This window comes from Hemiscyllium ocellatum, chromosome 5 (assembly GCF_020745735.1).
Source record: "Hemiscyllium ocellatum isolate sHemOce1 chromosome 5, sHemOce1.pat.X.cur, whole genome shotgun sequence".
Classification (NCBI taxonomy): Eukaryota; Metazoa; Chordata; class Chondrichthyes; order Orectolobiformes; family Hemiscylliidae; genus Hemiscyllium; species Hemiscyllium ocellatum.
The window spans coordinates 67,032,522-67,054,515 of NC_083405.1; the positions used below are offsets into that span (position 1 = coordinate 67,032,522).

General features: G+C 40.1%; 1 protein-coding gene across 4 annotated transcripts in view; it reads left to right on the forward strand.

Annotated features, from left to right (window-relative positions):
* The window catches only part of ddc (dopa decarboxylase), a 129,465-nt gene that overhangs the window by 26,180 nt on the left and 81,291 nt on the right, over window positions 1–21,994 (forward strand). For all 4 annotated transcript variants that reach the window (XM_060825494.1, XM_060825493.1, XM_060825497.1 and 1 more), the window contains one exon: window positions 9,363–9,497. In XM_060825494.1, the coding sequence (XP_060681477.1) occupies window positions 9,363–9,497 (135 nt within the window). The remainder of the gene's footprint in view (window positions 1–9,362; window positions 9,498–21,994) is intronic.

Here is a 21,994-nt window from a genome sequence, read left to right on the forward strand (position 1 = left end):
GCTGACTCAGATACATAAAGTGCTCTGTGATGTGCAAGAACTACAGATCATCTGGTAAGAAATCCAGCAATTATAGGGCAGAAATTGCGAGGCTTCACTGCCAGTGAGGATGTTGCTATGCACCACTGTGTGCTATGTAAAGCTGGGAACCTTAACATTTCTAGTCCTTTGCATAAACTATTAGAATTATAAATCAGCCATCATCATCGAAGGGTGTGGTGCTGGAAAAGCACATCTGGTCAGGCAGCATTCGAGGAACAGGAGAATCGACATTTCAGGCGTAAGTTGAGGACGTTTGAATGTTACAGTCCCCAGCAGCTCTATCATGTGACTATTCAAGAACACCATTTTCTGAGTCAGTCAATAATCTGATTGATTATTGAAATACAGGTCAGAATTTTGTGCAGATATGGTAACACACCTCTCCGTCCATCCCACCTTCCAGGTTGAAAAACCAGGACTGATCTTGTCAGACAGCTAACTGGTTCAGGCTGAGACTTCCATCTGGTCAGGGAGCAAGTTTTGTATTCAAAGGCTGCCAACTAATGAATTAACTGGGAGACAACAGAGCTACTGGGAGAAGTGTCAGTTCCTGAGTCCACAGGCTGTCTCCAATCTCATGGAGCTGTGGATCTGAAAAACTAGGTTATTTCAGGGTTTCACCGGGACCAGGCTGATGGGTCCTGGGAAGCTGGTGTCAGCTTTGGGACAGGGGGGAGAGGGCAACATGTGAGGTGCGGAATATCCACATAGAGTGTTAACCTCCATTGAGTACAGAAGTTGTACCCCCAGCTCACATAGTTTGACACTATCCATTATTAACAAAAATCCAGGGAATGTTATGAATCCTTTAAATGGCCACTTATTTGCCCTTGAGTTCCCCAATTGGCCCTAAGGTAGATAAGCCACCACTGTCTGCTCCCACTGCTCATAGGCAGATGGTTGGATAATTAGTTAATTGAAAAATTACCATGAGTGCAAGTGTCAAATTATAATGCCAATAAAAATAAAATGGGTAATCATAATTCGTGACATACTGACAGACAACCATTAAAACTGCTTAAAATAACCAGATTGCATATTGTGATAAATACGTCATACAAATAATTAGGTACACTGCAAAATGTAACTCTCCTTAATTTACAGAATAGAAATGAAATGTTTGCTACTTTGTTTTGTCCTTAAGTTCATTGGTAATACATTGCCAAGAAGAGTGCGTTAAATTTTCATTTGGGGAGACTAGTAAAATACCGGTACAGATGTTTAGGTGGCAGGCATGACATCAAAAGCTTGATATCTGATTCTGTGGTTCCCTACTACATGCCAGCCACTCCTGGAGTGGAATGGGAACGTTAAATTTCACCCACACTATAGAAACAGAACACATTGCAGCAGCTTCTGCAAATAGTTATTTCATTCATTCAGGGAATGTGAGCATCACTGGCATGACCAGCACTTATTGTCATTCTTAAATTGCCTTGAGAAGGTGGTGGTGTGCCAACTTCTTGAACCACTCACATCTCAAGGCTATATGTACACCTACAGTGTAGTTTAGAAGGGAATTTTAGGACTTTAACCTATTGACCAATAAATTTCCAAGTGAAATGGCATGTCACTTGGAAAGCAGCTTGCAAATGGGGTTGCTCCAAAAACAATAATAATTCATATTTATATACATGTAATGTAATAAAACATTTAAAGACACTGAACAGGTGCATTATAAACTAATTTTTACTGAGCCACATCATAAATTGTTCAATAGTTTAATGGAGTGTCATTTCAGAGGAAAGGAAGGTAAAGAAGCAATAAGATGTGAGGAGAAAATTCCAGAACTAGGGACCTGGCCAACTGAAGACACAGCTACCCCGTAGAGGAACAATTATAATTGGGAATGTTCAAGAGGCCAGAATTAGAGGAACTTAGATATCTTGCAGGACTCTGGAGCTGATTGAGATGGTACAAATAAGGAGACAAAGGCCATTGAGAAATTTGAAAACAAAGATAGGCTTTTAAAGTCAAACGCTACTTGAACGGAAGCCACTGTAAGTCAGACTACACATGGCTGATAGGGAAATGGGTCTTATTGTGCGTTAAGACATGGACAGATGTGTTTTGGATCACTTCAAATTTATGGAGAATAGAAAATGGGAAACCAGCATTGGAATGATCAGATTCGAAAGGTACTGAAGGAATTGTCGAAGGCTTTGGTAGCAGATAAGATGAGCCAGAGTGAATGAGGGAATGTTACAGAGGTGGAAATTGGTAGTCTTAATTGAATGTGAGATTTAAAGTTCAGGTCAGGATCAAATCTGACACTAAATTTGTAGAGAGAGTGGCATAAACTCAGACTGTTGCCAGGAGAACTCTGGTGTCAGTAGCTGGGGAATGCAGTTTTAAATGGGGATGTAAAATAATGATTTTGGTATCCCTAATTCTATCAATGCAATTCTACACTTGTTAATCTTGGTAATCAAAGTTGCAGGTTTGATAGGTTCTGTGGAAGGAGCCACGGTGAGCTGCCGCTGCACATTTGGTAGATGGTACGCACTGCGACCACTGTTGTCAGTGGTGGAATGAGTGAATGTGGAAGGAGGTGTATAGATTGCCAGTCAAGTGGGGTTTTACATTGGATGTTGAGGAGCTTCTTGTCTGGAATTGTGCAGATCCAGCACACATGTGAAGAGTTTTCAATCACATGCCTAAGTTGTGCATTGTAGATGATGGCAAGCTTTGATGAATCAAGAGGTATGTGAGCAAAATTCTTAGCCTGTTTCTTAAATTAGTACTTTTCTGGCAACTCCAGATATGTTTCTGGTCAATGGTAGCCACGAGGGATGTTGATCATTGGTGATTCAGTGATGAGATTGATCCTCAATGTCAGTGCTGCATATTTACTTTGCAGGACTGAATGGTGTCCAGGTCTTGCTGATGCTGACACAGATTAAATTATAAATGATAATGAAATTGTGAAAACATTGGCAAATGTCCCTAGTTCTGGCCTTATATTGTGAAAAAGATCATTGATGAATTAACTAAGGATGGCTAGACATTGAACAGAATCCTGATGAACTCCTGCATGTATGTGCTAAGATAGTATAAATAATGTAAGTTTGCTTACTAATTTATATGTTCTGTATCAAATGAAAATTCGGTAATTCAAATATAAAACTAATTGTGCCAAATTTGTGTCAGCTTTGTTTCCTCATATTTACAATTCCCTACTTTCCTTGGGCATATGTCCAGATCAAATATATTAGTAGATATGATTTTTAATTGATAAAAATTTGTGCCAAATACTTGCGGCGAAACTCATCATTAAGGCAACAAATTCATAAAATGTTTCCGCAAATAAGATTGGTCTCAGTGGATAGTTTTCAGACTTCCTTATCAAGCTCCTCCCTGCTACACCAATAAAACATGCATTTGGAGGGTTTTTTTAAAATTTAGTGAAATAGCAACTTAAATTAAGCTAACAAATCATAATTTATATTTAAAATAAAACAGTGTGCAAAGTTAGAGGAATATGCTATGTTCTGCCTCAACAGTATTATTGCAGTTATCTAATAAGATCACATTTCCTGCCTGTCATCACATCTTCAAATATTTTACTTGGGAATATGTAATTTCCTTTACAATATTGTGGTTGACTCAGCTTCAATAAGGTGATAATTCAATCTGCATTCTAAAGATTCTTCAGTTAATAAGTTTCTTCTAAGCTTCATTTATGCCACCTGTTTTCTGGTGTTTTAATGGAGGGGCATCTAGTCCATTTAATCTACTAATCTGTAACTGATCTCAGAAAGCATGCAGTCTGTTTTAAAAGAAGCCCAAATGAACACACACTGTAGAATGCCTCACACATTACGCAACACCATTAACACATGAATAAACTCTGTCACTTTTCCAGTTTTCATAAATAGTGCAATATAAATCGTGGGCGGCACAGTGGCACAGTGGTTAGCAGTGCTGCCTCACAGCGCCTGAGACCCGGGTTCAATTCCAGACTGTGTGGAGTTTGCACATTCTCCCCGTGTCTGCGTGGGTTTCCTCCGGGTGCTCCGGTTTCCTCCCACAGTCCAAAGATGTGCGGGTCAGGTAAATTGGCCATGCTAAATTGCCCGTAGTGTTAGGTCAGGGGTAAATGTAGGGGTATGGGTGGGTTGCGCTTCGGCGGGTCGGTGTGGACTTGTTGGGCCAAAGGGCCTGTTTCCACACTGTAAGTAATCTAATCTAATCTAATGTAAGTAATCTAATAATTTAAAAAGGCTCAAATACTAATGTTTCTACAATGCAGGCAACATTAAAAACTTGAATAATTCTTCCTTCAGTCTGGAAGGAACCATGTAACAATTTATGCCTAAAGACACATCCTTAGCGATTGAAAATGCTGTCTTTGTTTTGCTCTTTGGCACCTCTGTTTATTTTCTTTATCCATGCTATAGCCCACAACCACTACGTTCATGTTTGGTACCAAGTGAGGTGCTCAGAATCCTTAAAATCAGGAAAATGCCCTTCAGCATGTATCATGCTACTTTCAGTAGATTTGAGCAAGTTTAAACAATTCCAAATGGTAATGAAATTGTGGAAATATCAGCAGAGATCCCTACTTCAAAAGGGTCATTATTGAAATAATTAAGGATAGCTAGACATCATTCAGAATCTTTAGAAGCAGGTAGTGCAGGAGTTCTCTAAGACCATCCCAAGAACCAATCAGTACGAGGTACTGAGTTCTGACAACAGTAATAATGCCTCAGGGAATTGCAGCCAAAACAAAACCTGCAGCACCACAGAGAATCAAGAAAATAAATTAAAAACAAGAAGCAGCTGAGCAGTGTACTCCTAAGATGTGTCAGTGACAGAAAAAGTGAGAATGTTTTCAAACAAAGGTTCTTCTGGTAGAGGTGTTAGGATTCAAAAAGAAAATTAGCTTAACGGTGCTTACCCAAGTGCTCGCAGCATTTGAAACAAGATAAATGAGATGACAGCACGAATCATTGTGAATAGATATGATTTAGTGGGCATTGCAGAGAAATGGTTGCAAGTGGTCAGAACTGGGAGTTAAATAGCTAGGGGTATCAAACTATTCAGAAGGACAGACAGGAAGGAAAGGGAGGAGGTGTAGCTCTAGTATTTAAAGACGACATCAGGATGGTAGTGAGAGATGATATAGGATTAATGGAGAAAAAGGTTGGATCTGTGTGGATGGAAATAGTAAGGGGAAAAAGGGGCATAGTGTATAGGTAATCAAATGACAGCATTACAGAAGGCCGGGCAATAAACAAAGTAATAACTGATGCATGTAGAAATGGTGTGGCAATTGTCATGGGGGATTTAAATCTACATATATATTGGTCAAACCAAGTTAATCAAGGCAGCCTTGAGGAGAAGTTCATAGAATATATCAGCAATAGTTTCCTCGAACAGTATGTAATGGAACTCATGAGGGAGCAAACTATCCTAGATCTGGTCCCGTGTAATGAGGTAGGTATAATTGATGATCTCAAAGTTAGGGTCCTCTTGGAAGGAGTAATCACAGTATAGTTGAATTTAAAATACAGTTGTAGGGTGAGAAGGTAAAATCCAAGACCAGTGCTTTGTTATTAAACAAAGGAAATGACAATGGGATGAAGGAGGAGGTGGGAGCAAAGACTATTTGGTGAGACAGTTAAGGAACAGTAGAGAACTTTCAAAGCAATTTTTCACAGTGCTCAGCAAAAGTATATTACCAGTCAAAAGGGAGGACTGTAGGAAAAGGGAAAATCCGCCATGAATAACAATGGAAATAAAGGATGGCATCAATTTGAAAGCTAATGCATAAAAATTGAATAAAAAGTTAGTGGGAAACTAGGGGATTAGAAAATCTTTAAAGGTCAACATGAGAAAAACTGCAAAGAAAAGTAAGATGGATTCTGAGAGTAAACAAGCTCAGAATATAGAAACAGATAGCAAAAATGTCTACAAACATAGAAAACAAAAAACTGTGGCTCAGGTAAACATTTTTCCTTCAGAGGATGAGAAGGGGGATTTATTAATGGGAATGATGAAATGGATGACACATTGAACAGGTATTTTGTGTCAGTCTTCACAGTGAAGACATACATAACATGTCAATAATTGATGTCAAGGGGGCTATGGCAAGTGAGGACCTAGAAACTATCATTGTCACTAAACAAGTAGTGTTGGGCAAGCTAATGCGGCTAAAGAAAGGCAAGTCTATTAGCCCTGATAGAATACATCCAAGGGTAGTATAAGAGATGGCGGGGGAAACAGCAGATGCACTCGTCTCAATTCACTAATATTCACTAGACTCTGAGGCAGTTTCGGCAGATTAGAAAACAGCAAACGTGATATTACTGTTTAAGAAAGAAGCTTGAAAAAAGGAAGGTTACGATAGGCCTATTAGCTTAACTTCAGTAGTGAGGAAAATGCTTAAATCTATAATCAAGGAAGAAATAGCGAGACGTCTGGATAGAAATTGTCCCATCGGGCAGACACAACATGTGTTCATGAAAAATGGATCATGTTTAACTAATTTACTTGAATTCCTTTTGAGGGCATTATGAGCATAATGGACAATAGGGAACTGGTGAATATGGTGTAACTGGATTTCCAGAAAGCATTTGACAAGCTGCTTCATAAAATAAAGGTGTGCAGTGTTACGGGCAATGTATTAGCATGGATAGAAGGTTGGTTATCTCACAGAAAGCAGAGAGTTGGCTAAATTGGTGTTTTTCTGGTTGGCGATCAGTGGCTAGTGGGAGTGTCTCAGGGATCAATGTCAGGACCATAATTGTTTACAATTTACATTGATGATTTAGAGTTGGGGACCAGGTCTGATGTGTCAACGTTCTCAGACATTAAGATGAGTGTTAGAGCAAAGTGTGCAGAGGACACTGAAAGCCTGTAGAAGGATAAAGGTGGGTTAGGTGAGTGGACAAGGGTCTAGCAGATGGAGTACAGTGTTGGTTATTGTGAACTCATTCATTTTCTTAGAAATAACAGTAAAATTGACTATTATTTAAATGGTGAAAAATTGTAGCATGCTGCTGTGTAGGACCTGGGTGTCCTTTTGTATGAATCACAAAATGTTGGTTAGCAGGTGCAGCAGGTAATTAAGAAGAAAAATGGAATATTGTCCTTCATTGCTAGTGGGATGGAGTTTAAAAATAGAAAGGTTATGCTGCATCTGTATAGGGTGTTGGTGAGGCCACACCTAGAATACTGTGTACAGTTTTGGTCTCCTTACTTGAGAAAGGATGTACTGGCACTGGAGGGGGCGCAGAGGAGGTTCACTAGGTTGATTCTGGGATTGAGAAGGTTGTCTAGTGCAGAGAAATTGAGTACAGTGGGATTGTATTCATTGGAATTTAGAACAATGGGTGGGGGTGGGGAGGGAGGTTTTATAGAAATATATAAAATCATGAAAGAGAATAGATAGGATAGAAGCAGAGACATTGTTTCCTCTGGCAGGTGAAACTAAAACTAGGGGGCATAGCCTCAAAGTACCAGAAAGCAGATTTAAGATTGAGCTGAGGAGAAAACTCTTCACCCAAAGAGTTGTGAATCTGTGGAATTCTGTCAGTTGAGGCTACCTCGTTGAACGTTTTTAAGGGAAAGATTGATAGATTTTTGAACAGTAAAGGAATTAAGAGTTCTGGTGAGTGGGTGGGTAAGTAGAGCTGAGTCCACGAAAAGATCAACCATGCTCTTATTGAATGGCAGAGCAGCCTTGGTGGGCCAGATGGCCTACTCCTACTACTATTTCTTGTGTTCTTAGTGGACACAATCCTGCATGTATGTGCTAAGTCAAATATAAATAATGTAAGTTTGTTTACTAATTTGTATGTTCTATACAAAGTGAAAATTCATTTTCCATTTCTTTAATCTGTAATGACATATTAGTTAATTCAAATATAAGCTAGTTTAAACATGGAGTGATCAGTTTGGAATCCTTGAAGTCAGGGAGATGTCCTTCAGTATGTATCTTGCCATTTTTTGTAGACTTAGGCAAGTTTAAACAATTTCAGAAACCACTAATCATTTCCACAACATCAGTAACAGCCAATAGAAAACAATCAGCCACTTAGGATGGCATGGTGCTCAATGATTAACACTGCCACCTCACAGCTCTAGGGAGCTCAGTTTGATTCCAGCCTGAAGCAATTGTTTATGTGGAATTTATACATTCTCCCTTTGTCTGCGTGGGTTTCCTCTGGGTGCTCCGGTTCCTCCCACAGTCCAGAGATGTGCAGGTCAGGCAGCTTAGTCATGCAAAATTGCCCACAATGTCCATGGATATGTAGGTTAGTTGGATTAGCCATGGGAAATGCATGGTGACAGGGATAGGATGGGGCGTGGTCTGGGTGGGATGCTCTTTGGACAGTTGATGTGGACTCGATGGGCTTGCATAACGTTCCTTTCACCTGTAAGTAATTGACAGTCTGTTTAAATAATACTGGATTGGAATAGGTTTGAAAAAAAAACAGGGTTATAGACCTTCTTGCTGCCTAGTGTCATAGAGTCAGAGGTGTACAGCATGGAAACAGATCCTTCGGTCCAACCCGTCCATGCCCACCAGATATCCCAACCTAATCTAGTCCCACCTGCCAGCACCCGCCCATATCCCTCCAAACCCTTCCTATTCATATACCCATCCAAATGTTACAATTGTACCGGCCTCCACCACTTCCTCTGACAGCTCATTCCATACACGTAACACCCTCTGTGTGAAAAGGTTGCCCCTTAGGTCTCTTTTATATCTTTCCTCTCTCACCCTAAACCTATGCCCTCTAGTTCTGGACTCCCTGACCCCAGGGAAAGGATTTTGCCTATTTACCGTATCCATGCCCCTCATAATTTTGTAAACCTGTATAAGGTCACCCCTCAGCCTCCAACGCTCCAGGGAAAACAGCCCCAGCCTGTTCAGCGTCTCCCTGTAGCTCAAATCTTCCAACCCTGGCAACATCCTTGTAAATCTTTTCTGAATCCTTTCAAGTTTCACACTTTTATGAAAGTAAGAAAGAATGTTAACAGGAGCATTGAGTTCCAAGAGGGCAGTGCTAGCATCAAATCGTGTGATAAATTGATGCACATTACAATCTTCTAGCTCTGTATAATTCATATGGAAGCTCCATGCATATCCATGAACGGCATTAACAAACTGATGTCTAATACAGCTTATACCAGAAGTATGCACATTGCCTTTAATTTGTGGGATGAATCTATAGTTAGCAAAGTATATAAGTAATGTCATTTGGAGCTGAAATGGTATTTCTTGCATGGCTACCATGATCTAAGGAGCTCAACTATGAATTGTCCAACTGTTTAACTGCTACTAATTCATGATCCTTTTTTTTATTTAGGGCACAGCCAGTGAAAGTACACTTGTGGCGCTTCTTGCTGCAAGAAAGAAGATGATTACACAAATGCAAGAAAAGTATCCTGATCTTGAAGAAGTCACGATTATTTCAAAGCTTGTGGCTTACACATCAGAGCAGGTGAATGTTGCTACTGTTGCTCTGTTCTTTTCTTTGAGCTGACCTTATTAAATATTGAAAGTCACTATTAAAAGCGTCTTTGACAAGGTGCCACACAGAATGCTTCTGAAGAAGATAAGAGTCTGTGGTGTTATGTGCAAGGGACTTGCATGGATAGAGGACTGGCAGAGGCACAGAGTAGGGATAAAGGGGTCTTTTACAGCATGGCAGCCAGTGATGAATGGAATTCCACAAAGGTCCACATTGGGACCACAACTACTCACGTTATACATTAATGCTCTGGATGAAAGAACTGAGAGTATTTTTAGCAAACTTTGCAGATGAAATATATAAAAGAGACCTAAGGTGGTTAAGCCAGCACAATGGCAACATTTTAAAAGGCATTTGGATAGGTATATGACGAGGAAGGATTTGGAGGGATATGTGCCAGGTGCTGGCAGGTGGGACTAGATTAGGTTGGGATATCTGGTCGGCATGGACTGGTTGGACCGAAGGGTCTGTTTCCGTTCTGTATATTTCTATGACTCTATGAAAGGAAAGGAAGGGTTGAGGAACTGGGGAGGCTGCAGAAGGTCTTGGACAAGTTAGAGTGAACAAAGAAGTGACAGTTAGAATACAGTGTGAAAGTGTGAGATTACATATTTTGGTAGGCATACTCTATTTACTTAATGGGGAAAGGCTGTGGGAATCTGAAGCACAAATGGATTTGGGGATCCTGGTTGAGGATTCTCTTAAGGTTAACATACAGGTTCAGGTGGCAGCCTGGAAGGAAAATGCTAGAAAGTGGCTAGAATACAAGAGCAAGGATGTACTGCTGAGGATTCATAAGACTCTGATCAGACTGCATTTGGAATATTGTGGGCAGCTTGGAACCCCACATGTAAGGAGTTCTGAGCAAGGATTAACAGATCTGAAGTGCAGCTCTGATTTTTCTTTACAGATGCTGCTAGACCTACTGAGCTTTTCCAGCAATTTCTGTATTTTTTCTAAGAAAGGTTGTGTTTGCCTTGGAGGGGGGGGGTCCAGAGGAAGTACACAAGAATAATTCTGCGAATGAAGCATTTAATATCCAAGAAGCGATTGAGAACACTGGGTCTGTACTTGATAGAATTTAGAAGGTTGAGGTGAGGTGCTCATTGAAACTTACATAATACTGAGAGGCCTGGATAGAGTGCACACGGAGAAGATCTTTCTATTAATTGGAGAGCCTAGACCAAAGTGACAGCCTCAGAATGAAGGGATAACCCTTCAGAACTGAGATGAGGAATTTCTTCACCCAAAGTGGGTGAATATATGGAACTCATTATTAAAGTAAGGTTTTGAAGGGCAAATCATTAGATGTACTTAAGACAGAACTAGATAGGTTCTTGATTGATAAGGGGATCACACATTAAAGGGAGAGGCAGGGCAATGGGGTTGAGAAACATACCAGCCATGATTCAGTGTTAGCGTATACTCGATGTACCGAATAGTTTAAATCTGCTCCCAGATCTTATGGTCTTATTCGGTGTGTCGAATGTTATAATAGCTAAGAACAGTTGATTGCGAATGTGACCAAAGTTATTAATATTGCAAAATAATATTAAAATCTCATTGCTTTCATCAGTTATTTTCTTCCTAATGTTGAGGGAAAAATAATGTGCTATACATCAAGTTGAGAGACAAACCATCAAATGTGGCAAAGATTAGTGGTAAGCCAAAGGATTGGGTAAGATTTAGAAACCAACAAAGGACAACCAAAAATGGAGACAACCAAAAAAAAAAGAGAGGGAGTATAAACTTTGACAGTAAAACTGCAAGAAAGATCAAGATGGACAGCAAGAGCTTCTTAAATATATGAAAAGACAAGAAAGGCCAGAGTTAACTTTGGCCCCTTGAGGAATGAGTTTGGGAAATAACAGTGGGGAACCAAGAAATGGTAGAGGAGTTGACAAAATATTTTGCATTAATCTTCACAATAGATGACATAAATATTATTCCAAAAATAGTAAATAATCAAGGAGCAAAAAGAGAAGAGGAAATAAATATAATAACTTAGACAAGAGAAAAATTGCTAAAGAAACAAATGGCGGTAAAGTCTGATACATCCCTTATACCTGATGGGATGCATCCTAGAATAATAAAGCTATAGAGCTAATGGATGCACTGATAGTAATATTCTAGCAATCCTTGGATGCTGAAAATGTCCCAGAAGATTGGATAACTGCCAGTGTCATACCTCTTTTTATAAGGGGAAGGAGATAGCAAAGAAATAGTTAGCTTTGAGCCAGTTAGCTTAATATCTGTTATTAAGAAAACATTAGATTCTATTATGAAGAATGTATTAGCAGAGCATTTCAAAATATACGATATGATCAAGCTAAGTTCGCATGATTTCATGAAAGGGAAATCATACGACAAATTTATTAGATTTCTTTGAAGAGGTAATGAGCAGGATAGATAAAGAGGAAGCAGTGGATATGACATATATGGATTTTCAGATGGCACATCTTAAAGTGCCACATGATAATTTAGCTAATAGGGAATATAATGTGGGAAAGTGTGAAGTTATGTAGTTTGTCAGGAAGAATGGGGGAGCAGATATTATTTAAATGGAGAAAATCTTAACGCTGAGGGATTTGTGAGTTCTTGAGCATAAATTTCAAAAAGCTGGCATGCATGTTCAGCAGGTGACAGGAAGGCAAATGAGATGTTAGCATTAATTTCAAAAGAAATGGAATATAAAATAGGGAAGCCTTGCTAAAACTATACATAGCTATAATACTGAGTGCAGTTTTAATCCCCTGATCTAAGGAATGATCCAAGGAGGCAATCTGGAGAAGGTTCATGAAGTTGATCCACTTTATGAAGGGACTGTTATGAAGAGAGGTTAAGTAGGTTGGCCTGTACTCATCGGAGTTTAGAATAATGAGAGATGACCTTATTAAACCATAAAAGATTCTGAGGGGACTTGATAAAGTAAATGCAGAAAAGATTTTTTTTTGGCTCCTTTGTGGGAGGACCACAGGCCATAATTGCAAATAAGGGTCAACGCTTTGAAACAGAGATGACAAAGAATTTCTTCTTTCAGTGTAGTGAATTTATGGAATTCTTTACTGCATAGGGATAGAGAGGTTGGATCAATAAGTATTTTCAAGGCTTAGATAGACTGATTTTTAATCAGTAAAAGAGTCACGAGTTATGGGGAAAAGGCAGGAGAGTGGATTTGAGGATTATCAGATCAGCCGTGTGATGGCAGAGCAGACCCAGTGGACGAATTGGCCTGCTTCTGCTTCTGTGTCTTATGGTCTCATTGTTCTACATTTAACAGGTTTGTGTTTTGAAGGATTGACAACCTAGAACATTAGCAAGACAAGCAAAAGAAAGGTGATATAAAACTTTTTCATACGGCAAGTTGTTCAGGTCTCAAATAAGAAAATAAATAAAAATAAGAACATAAAAGTAGGATCCATAACACTTGGCCCCTCAAAACTGCTGAATCATTCAGCAGAGCATGGCTAATGTGCCTCAGGCTTCAACCACTGGTTTGGGTCAGCTCAAGGCCATCAACTCCTTGATATTTCCAAATTACATCTCCCTGCGTTTTAAATACTTTCAATGATCCAACATCCACAGTTCTCTCTGATAGAGAATTCAAGACTCTTGCTACCATCTGGGAGAAGAAATTCCTTTGTATTCCTTTCCATTTAAAATGGCTGTCATAGTCAACATGGTTTTGTGAATGGGAAATCATGTCTCTCAAACTTGATTGAGTTTTTTGAAGAAGTAACAAAGAGAATTGAGGGCAGAGCAGTAGATGTGATCGTTCTAGACTTCAGTAAGGCGTTCGACAAGGTTCCTCATGGGAGACTGATTAACAAGGTTAGATCTCATGGAATACAGGGAGAATTAGCCATGTGGATACAGAACTGGCTCAAAGGTAGAAGACAGAGGGTAGTGGTGGAGGGTTGTTTTTCAGACTGGAGGCCTGTGACCTGTGGAGTGCCACAAGGATTGTTGCTGAGTTCACTACCTTCCATCTTTATATAAATGATTTGGATGTGAGCAAAAGAGGTATAGTTAGTAAGTTCGCAGATGACACCAAAATTGGAGGTGCAGTGGACAGCAAAGAAGGTTACCTCAGATTACAAAGGGATCTTGATCAAATGGGCCAATGGGCTGAGAAGTGGCAAATAGTTTAATTTCGAAACATGTGAGGTGCTGCATTTTGGGAAAGCAAATCTTAGCAGGATTTATAAACTTAATGGTAAGGTCCTAAGGAGTGTTGCTGAACAAAGAGACCTTGAAGTACAGGTTCATAGCTCCTTGAAAGTGGAGTTGCAGGTAGACAGGATAGTGAAGAAGGCATTTGATATGCTTTCTTTTATTGGTCAGAGTATTGAGTTACAGGAGTTGAGAGGTCATGTTGCGGCTGTACAGGACATTGGTTAGGCCACTGTTGGAATATTGCGTGCAATTCTGGTCTCTTTCCTATTGGAAAGATGTTGTGAAACTTGAAAGGGTTCAGAAAAGATTTACAAGGATGTTGCCAGGTTTGGAGGATTTGAGCTATGGGGAAAGGCTGAATAGGCTGGGGCTGTTTTCCCTGGAGCGTCGGAGGCAGAGGGGTGACATTATACAGGTTTACAAAATTATGAAGGGCATGGATAGGATAAATAAACAAACTATTTTCCCTGGGGTCGGGGAGTCCAGAACTAGAGGGCATAGGTTTTGGGTGAGAGGGGAAAGATATAAAAGAAACCTAAGGGGCAACCTTTTCACTCAGAGGATGGTACGTGTATGGAATGAGCTGCCAGAGGAAGTGGTGGAAGCTGGTACAATTGTAACATTTAAAAAACATCTGGATGGATGTATGACGAGGAAGGGTTTGGAAGGAGATGGGCCAGGTGCTGGTGAGGATCAAAAATTTGAATTTAGGCTCTTGTCAGAAGCAACAAGTATATGTAGATTTTTATTAACTGCAAAATGGCTTTTCAATTTAAAATAACACAACAAAATGGCTGAAATAATGATTTGACTCTGTGAACTTGTACTGTTGCTTTGCTGAGTTAAGCTAAATAGAGGATAAGAAAATGCAATGTATTTTTCATAATATGAATTATAAGACAGTGATTTGGTATTTGAACTAACCTTGAACTGCAAACATGAGGTGATGTTGTGCGTATAACAATCTATTTCCACTGAAATATCACTGGATTAGCCTGTTGTCAATCATGTCACCTTATTACAGTTGATTGGACTTTTCTTGGAATTAAGATCCCTTTTCCAGGAAATATCATTGGATTAACCTGCTGTAAATCATGTCACCTTACTATATGTGATTGGTCTTTTCTTGTAATGAAAGCTGTACTATTTCTTAAATTACACATTATTTATATGTTTTTTTTCAAATGTAATTGCACGATTTCTCTATGGAAAATAGAAGCTTTTAACCTCTGTGTTGCTGGACAAATGTGCGCCAGGCTGCCTTAATTTATTACACTGGTAATCTTGCTTTAAACAGTCCTTACTCCTAGTGATCCTTTTGAGCGATCCTGAGACCGAGAGGTCCTGCAAGAGGGTCTAGATCTTCACTGGCAGGTGGGACTAGATTGGGTTGGGGTATCTGGTCGGCATGGACAAGTTGGACCGAAGGGTCTGTTTTCTTGCTGTACATCTCTATGATTCTATATCTATTAGTTCAAAATCTTCTTACTCATAGTAACATCTTGTCAATATCTATCCTGTCAATCTCCCGCAGAATCTGCTACGTTTCATTCTTCTAAACTCAGAAATAAAGACCTAACAATCTTCATACATTAACCCCTCTAACCAAGGAATCAACTTAGCAAATGTCATTTGTACTGCCTCCAATGCCAGCACATTTCTTCTTAAATATGAGGACTAGAATCATACACAGTACTTGAGGTGTAACCTCACCAGTACACTGCACAGTTGTAACAAGGTTTTTCTACTCTTATACCCCAACTCCTTACCAACAAAGACTAAAATTTTTTTTGCCTTCTTAATTACTTACTGTACCTGTATACTTCTGTGTTTCACATACAAGAACAACCAGATCCCTTTGCTGTACTATTTTTGTAATCTCTTTAATTTAAATACAATTTTGCTTCTTAATTTTTCCTACCAAAGTGCATAAATTCAACCACATTCCTGAATTAAATTCCATCTGCCAAATTTGGTAGACAGGCAGGGGGCTGGAAGAACACAGGAAGCCAGGCAGCATCAGGAGGTGGAGAAGTTGATGTTTCGGGTGGAGGCAGTTTCAACTGAAGCATTCAGTTGAAGACATTGGATGATTATTCAAATAGGAACAATATGCATGAGTATGGAGGAGGCATTAAATCAACATGCTCAAATGGCAAGTGAGGACACAATGGTCTGAAGCAATTGCGTAATTTTTTAATGTTGTCCTAATTTAGAAAACTATTAGAACATAGAGGCCAAGCTGAGTATTGTGCACCCCAAATATGCCTCCAATCCAACTGTGATCATCAGAAAATCTCGAAGAAATCTGTCTCTGTTAGGTTTCTACCTGGTTGCAATGACATCTCAAACTCCAAACTGAACGTGAGGTGAGGGTGTGCGCACTTGGACACAAGTAGTTGAACCGTCCTCTCCACCCTCTTATGTTGACAGTAGTGTGAAGGTATTTCTGAAATGTTCATAAACTAACCCTGGGAACACCACTTGATAGGCTTTAAACTGGCTTATTCCCGAAATCAACTGAAAGATAATGAGAAAATAAGAAATATGAGCAGGAGCTATGAATTGTTATTGTTAGCCAGCCTTTGTTACTGTTGGCCAGCCTTTGTTACCTATCCCTCATTGCTCACCTTCTTGATCCACTGTAGCCCATGTAGTATAGTTCCACCCACAGTACTGTTGGGAGGGAAATCAAGAATTCTGATCTAATGAGAGTTAAGGAATGGTGATATAGTTCCAGGCTAGAATGTGACCTTGCAGGTGGTGGTGTTCCTGCTGCCTGCACTCCTGATCACCCCCCTCCCTGAACCCCTCCACTCACCCATCCTTCTGTCCTTCTGGGTGATAGAAGTCATGAGTGACAGACCTGAAGAGTGTCTATATGATTATTGCAGAATTCTTCCAGTAGTTATAGATGTAGTTATTTGGATAGTAATAAATTCATTTATGTATTCTACAAACGATTCTCTTTGCATAAGGTAGTTTGTTAATTTATAATACATATTTAATGTATCTATTTTCTAATCACTGATAGTGACCAATCAATTAAACATGACGTTTTGCAGATTGTGTTCAAGGAGTCATAGAGATATATAGCACAGATACAGAGCTTTTGGTCCAACTTGACCATGCCGACCAGATATCTAATTAATCTAGTCCCATTTGCCAGCATTTGGCGCAGAGCCCTCTAAACCCTTCCTAATCATATACCCATCCACATGCCTTTTAAATGTTGTAATTTTGCCAGCCTCCACCACTTCCTCTGGCAGCCCATTCCATACACGTACCAACCTCAGTGTGGAAAGGTTGCCCCTTAGATTCCTTTTAAATCTTTTCCCTCTCACCCTAACCTATGCCCTCTTGTTGTGGACTTCCCCCACCCCAGGGAAAAGACCTTGTCTATTTACCCTATCCATGCCCCTCATGATGTTATAAACCTCTATAAGGTCACCCCTCAGCTTGCAACATTCAAGGGAAAACAACCCCAGCCTATTCAGCCTCTTCCCTACAGTTCAAACCCTCAATTCCTGGCAACATCCTTGTAAATCTTTTCTGAACCCTTTCAAGTTTCACAATAACCTTACTGTAGGAGGGAGACCAGAAAGGCACAAAATATTCCAAAAGTGGTCTAACCAATGTCCTGTACAGCTGCAACATGACCTCCCAGCTTCTATACTCAGTGCTCTGACCAATAAAGAAAGCATACCAAGCGTTGTCTTCACTAACCTATCTACTTGAGCCTCCACTTTCGAAGAACTATGAATCTACACTCCAAAGTGTTTTTGTTAAGCAACACTCACCAGGGCCTTACCATTAAGTGTATAAGTCCTGCTCTGATTTGCCTCTCCAAAATGTAACACCTCACATTTATGTAAATTAAACTTAACTTGCCACTCTTTGGCCCATTGTCCCATCTGATCAAGATCCTATTGTACTCTGAGATAACCTTCTTTGCTGTCCACTACACCTCCAATTTTGGTGTCACCTACAAACTTATTAGCTATACCTCTTCAGTTCACATCCAAATCATTTATATAAATGATGAAAAACAGTGGACCCAGCACATCACTGATCACAGGCCTCCAGTGTGAAAAGCAACTCTCCACCACTGCCCTCTGTCTTCTACATTCGAGCCAGTTTTGTTTCCAAGTGGCTAATTCTCCCTGTATTCCATGTGGTCTAACCAGTCTCCCAGTGTCAGTGCTGCATTTCTGGTTTCCTGCCTGCTTGTTCCACACTCCACTTGTTTCACCCAACAGCAGAAATAGGATCTGGCACAACTGGGATTTCCACAGCAAAGTCACACTCTCCTCTTTTAGAACATTCCTCAGGAATTATACAAAAACCCAGCTCCTAATATCAGTTCATGTGACTCGATGAGACAGATTTGCCAAGGCGCGGCAATCTTGTGAAAATTTTTACACTTGCCCTTTTTTTTTAACCAGAGATGTGACCTCTGAATTTCTGAGAGAAAGTTCTGCTCAGGCTTCCATCAGAAATGTGGAGGCATACTTCCATTCTGACAGTTGCATGGCAGAGCTGTTAGAAGAAAGCAAACCGTGCCCCCTTTTCAGCTGCCATATTCTGGATCTTGGTCTTTCCACCCACTTTAACAGTTGCTGTCTGGGTCGGAATCCAAGAGGCTTAAATTCATCAGGAGGGGTATGAGGGTGGGGCTGGGAGCAGAGGTTTTCAGATCAGGTATGACAGGGATTATTGTCAGGTTGGGTCCAATGCAGTCAGTTCAGGTCTAGCAACAGAAGAAGAGGTTTAGGATGGGACTGATGGAGGAAATCCGTCAAGTCTGAGGGGTTGGTTCTGGTGGCAAGTGGGGTTTGATCAGGTCAAGTGCAGCGAGGGAGGGCAGACTTGAGTCAGGTCTAGCAGAAGGAAGGGATCTCAGGTCCTGGGAGGTGTGGACAAGTCAGTTCAGGTTGGTAGTGTAAGGTAAGAATGGAGTCAGTTGAATAGTTACTGAGGAGTTAGACTATATATTTCATATTTTACTTCATTTCATTGCACCCTCTGAATTCTCTGATTTAAATGGAGACTGTCAGGGTTTCAGGCATAGGAGCGATGGCATAGTGGTATTATTCCTTGACTATTATTCCTGGAACCCGAGTTCAAATCCAGCCTTGATAGATGACAGGATTAAGAATCTAATGATGACCATGGAATTGTGGTGGGCAACGTCCAATGTAATTCACTGATATCCTTCAGGGAAAGAAATCTGACCTACATGTGACTTCAGTCCCATAGCAATGTGGTTGACCCTTAACTGACCAATAGGGATAAATAACAAATGTTGGTCTATTCAGCAATGCCCACACCCCATGAATGAATATTTTAAAAATTTGTCATGCAGAAAACTAAATGACCCAGACATTTCCTCTTCCCAGTTACGTTCCCCCCAGCCCAATCCCCACCTCCCTATTTATCTCTCACCCCACTTCCCCCTTCACATTCCTGCTGAAGGACTTATGCCCGAAATGTTGTGTCTCTGCTGTTCGGATGCTGCCTGACCTGCTGTGCTTTTCCAGCCCCACACTTTTCAACACCAGTTTAACAACTGTCTGATCTGTGTCATACTTTGTTTACAATGTTCCCGTGCAGCGACTGTGATCTACTGTGTCAGAGTTGCTATATAAATAGAAACTGTTGTTTGTCATAGCCCTGTCTACTGACGAAAACATACATACAAACTTCAACCTCTATTTGCAATAAAGAACAATCATCTTAGTCATCTACTGAGGTTTTTAATACTCATTGTTTACCATTATTTAACCTCTCACTGTCTTTCTCTGAGATTTCCTTTCTTTTCATTCATGATTTTCTATATCTTTTCAGTTTTTTTATATATATATTCATTATATACTTCTCATCTTCTCATCTGTTTATTGCTCTCATTTTCCTCCTAATTTATACACAGTATATGTCTTAACTATATATGTTCATACTTCAGGACCATCAGCAGATTTAGAAGGTACTCATTATCTCATCCAAAAATCTTCTAGTCATTTGACATCAACCTTGGCTATTTTAATCACTCAGTGATCATGACTTTTGAACAGGCAGATAGATATATTTACAGTACACGTCACAAAAGCAACAGATGGATACCTTGATTGATGCACCTGGTAGTTTTAAACAAACATAACAGTGATGCACATGTTTCCAGGATGCTAGTTTTAATAAAAGGATGTTTTACATTCCAGCCTCCAGTGCTGAAAAGTCAGGAAGATAGGAAGAAATATGAAGAATCATATTTGACTCAAAACATTAATCCAGTTTTTCCAAGACTTTCTGTTTTTATACCATGTAAATGATTTCATTTTGTGCACTGCTGGGTATCTCAGTATGGGAGCAGGCAGAGGAAATGAGGTGGTCTGCCTCTAAAGTTCACTGAGGATCTGGGATTTCAGAGGCCAACTCCAGAAGTTCCATTCTACCCCAGGATTTTGTCATTGGACTGTTGCCTGATTGCCAGACTTCAGGAAGGGACTTAACATGTTTCCTACATGTTAACAAATCGTAACAATTCAACAAATACTTTCTTGGCTGTCAAGTGCTTTGGGCTGTCCAATAGTCATGAAAGGATTTTTAAAATTAATGTCTTGTTTTTTCAAAAGAGGGCAGTATGGCATCCCTCAACTAAGATGTTGGAGCCAATGAAGAGAAGATCACAGAGACCATTGCATCATTGACACTCTTGGAAACAACGGCTTGGTGTTTGGTAGTGAAGTCATTCTCCAGGGAGAGGTGGAATGAAATGTCAGAAATTTGGCATTCAGCCTTTGCCAGGTGGAATTTAGTTCACCAGATAATGACAACAGGAGCACCCTGAGCATTTGATGACATTGTTAAGATTGGGTCTGAAAGAAAGGAGTACAGCAAGCCCAGACAGAGTAGGTAAGAGTATATGGGAAGTGCAAAATAATTGAGAACAGCAAATGTCACATTGAAAGTTTTTGATCTAAAGTTACAGGAGGGGTAAATCACAAGGAGAAGGTATTCGAGTGGAATTTTGTGAGCAGGATTAAGGGGTTGCTGTGCAGGTGAAGATTCCTGATCAATGATGTGTGTGTGGGGAGGTGAAGGCACTGAAAGAAGGGCTTAGGGTGATGCTAGCCTTCAAATTAATTAAGTTGAGTGCATAAGAGGACAAAGCCAAGTCTTCTCTTTAGGAGTGATTTTTCACCATCAGAGAGGGCAAGATCAGGGGGGACCATGAAAACAAGCCAAGACAGAATCTAGAAGTAGCAGGCAGATCTGTGGAGGAATTTCCTTTCTCAGGGTATTGTTCGTGTTTGGAATTCTTTTCCGCAGGAAGCAGTGGGGACTGTGTTATTAAATATGGTCAAGGATGAGCGGACACATTATTGATCTATAAGTGGAATCAATGGTTATTGCAGGTAGGCAGGAGAGTGGAGTTAAGTCTGCAGTCAGATGAGCCATGATTTTATTGAATAGTGATGCAGGTTTGCGGGGTCAAATTCTTTGCTCCTGTTCATATTTCCTATTTTCTTGTTATCTTTCAGTTGATTTCACGAATAAGCCAGTTTAAGGCCTATCAAATGGAATTCCCAGGGTTAGTTTATGAACAGTTCAGAAATGCCTTCATACTACTGTCAACATAAGAGGGTGGAGAGGACGGTTCAACTACTTGGGTCCAAGTGCACACACCCTCACCTCACTCTCAGTTTGGAGTTTGAGATGTCATTGCAACCAGGTAGAAACCTAACAAAGATAGGTTTCTTCGAGAATTTCTGATGATCACAGTTGGAGTGGAGGCATATTTGGGGCAAAGACTTGCACAGTATTCAGCTTGGCCTCTATATTCTCATAGTTTTCTAAATTTGGACAACATAAAAGAATTGCACAATTGTTTTGAACCATCATGTCCTCCCCTGCTCTCTGACCATAATGCCTCCTCCATACTCATGCATATTGTTCCTATTTGAATAACATCCAGTGCCTTGAACTGAATGCTTCAGTCGAAACTGCCTCCACCAAAACTTGGCAAATAGAGTTTAATGTGGTTGAGTTCATGCACTTCAGTAGGAAATATTAAGAAGCAAGATAGTATTTAAATGAAAAAGATTACAGAGACAGTGCAGCAGAGGCATCATACAGATACTCTTCAGATCTGTCAAACCTTCGACCTCTATCACCCAGAAGGACAAAAGGATGGGTGGGTGGAAGGAATTGGGTCAGTGGAATAAGGAGGTGGGTTTCATGGACAAGATAAGAAAGCTGTTGGTGTCGCCATTTGCAAGTGCATTTGACTGCTT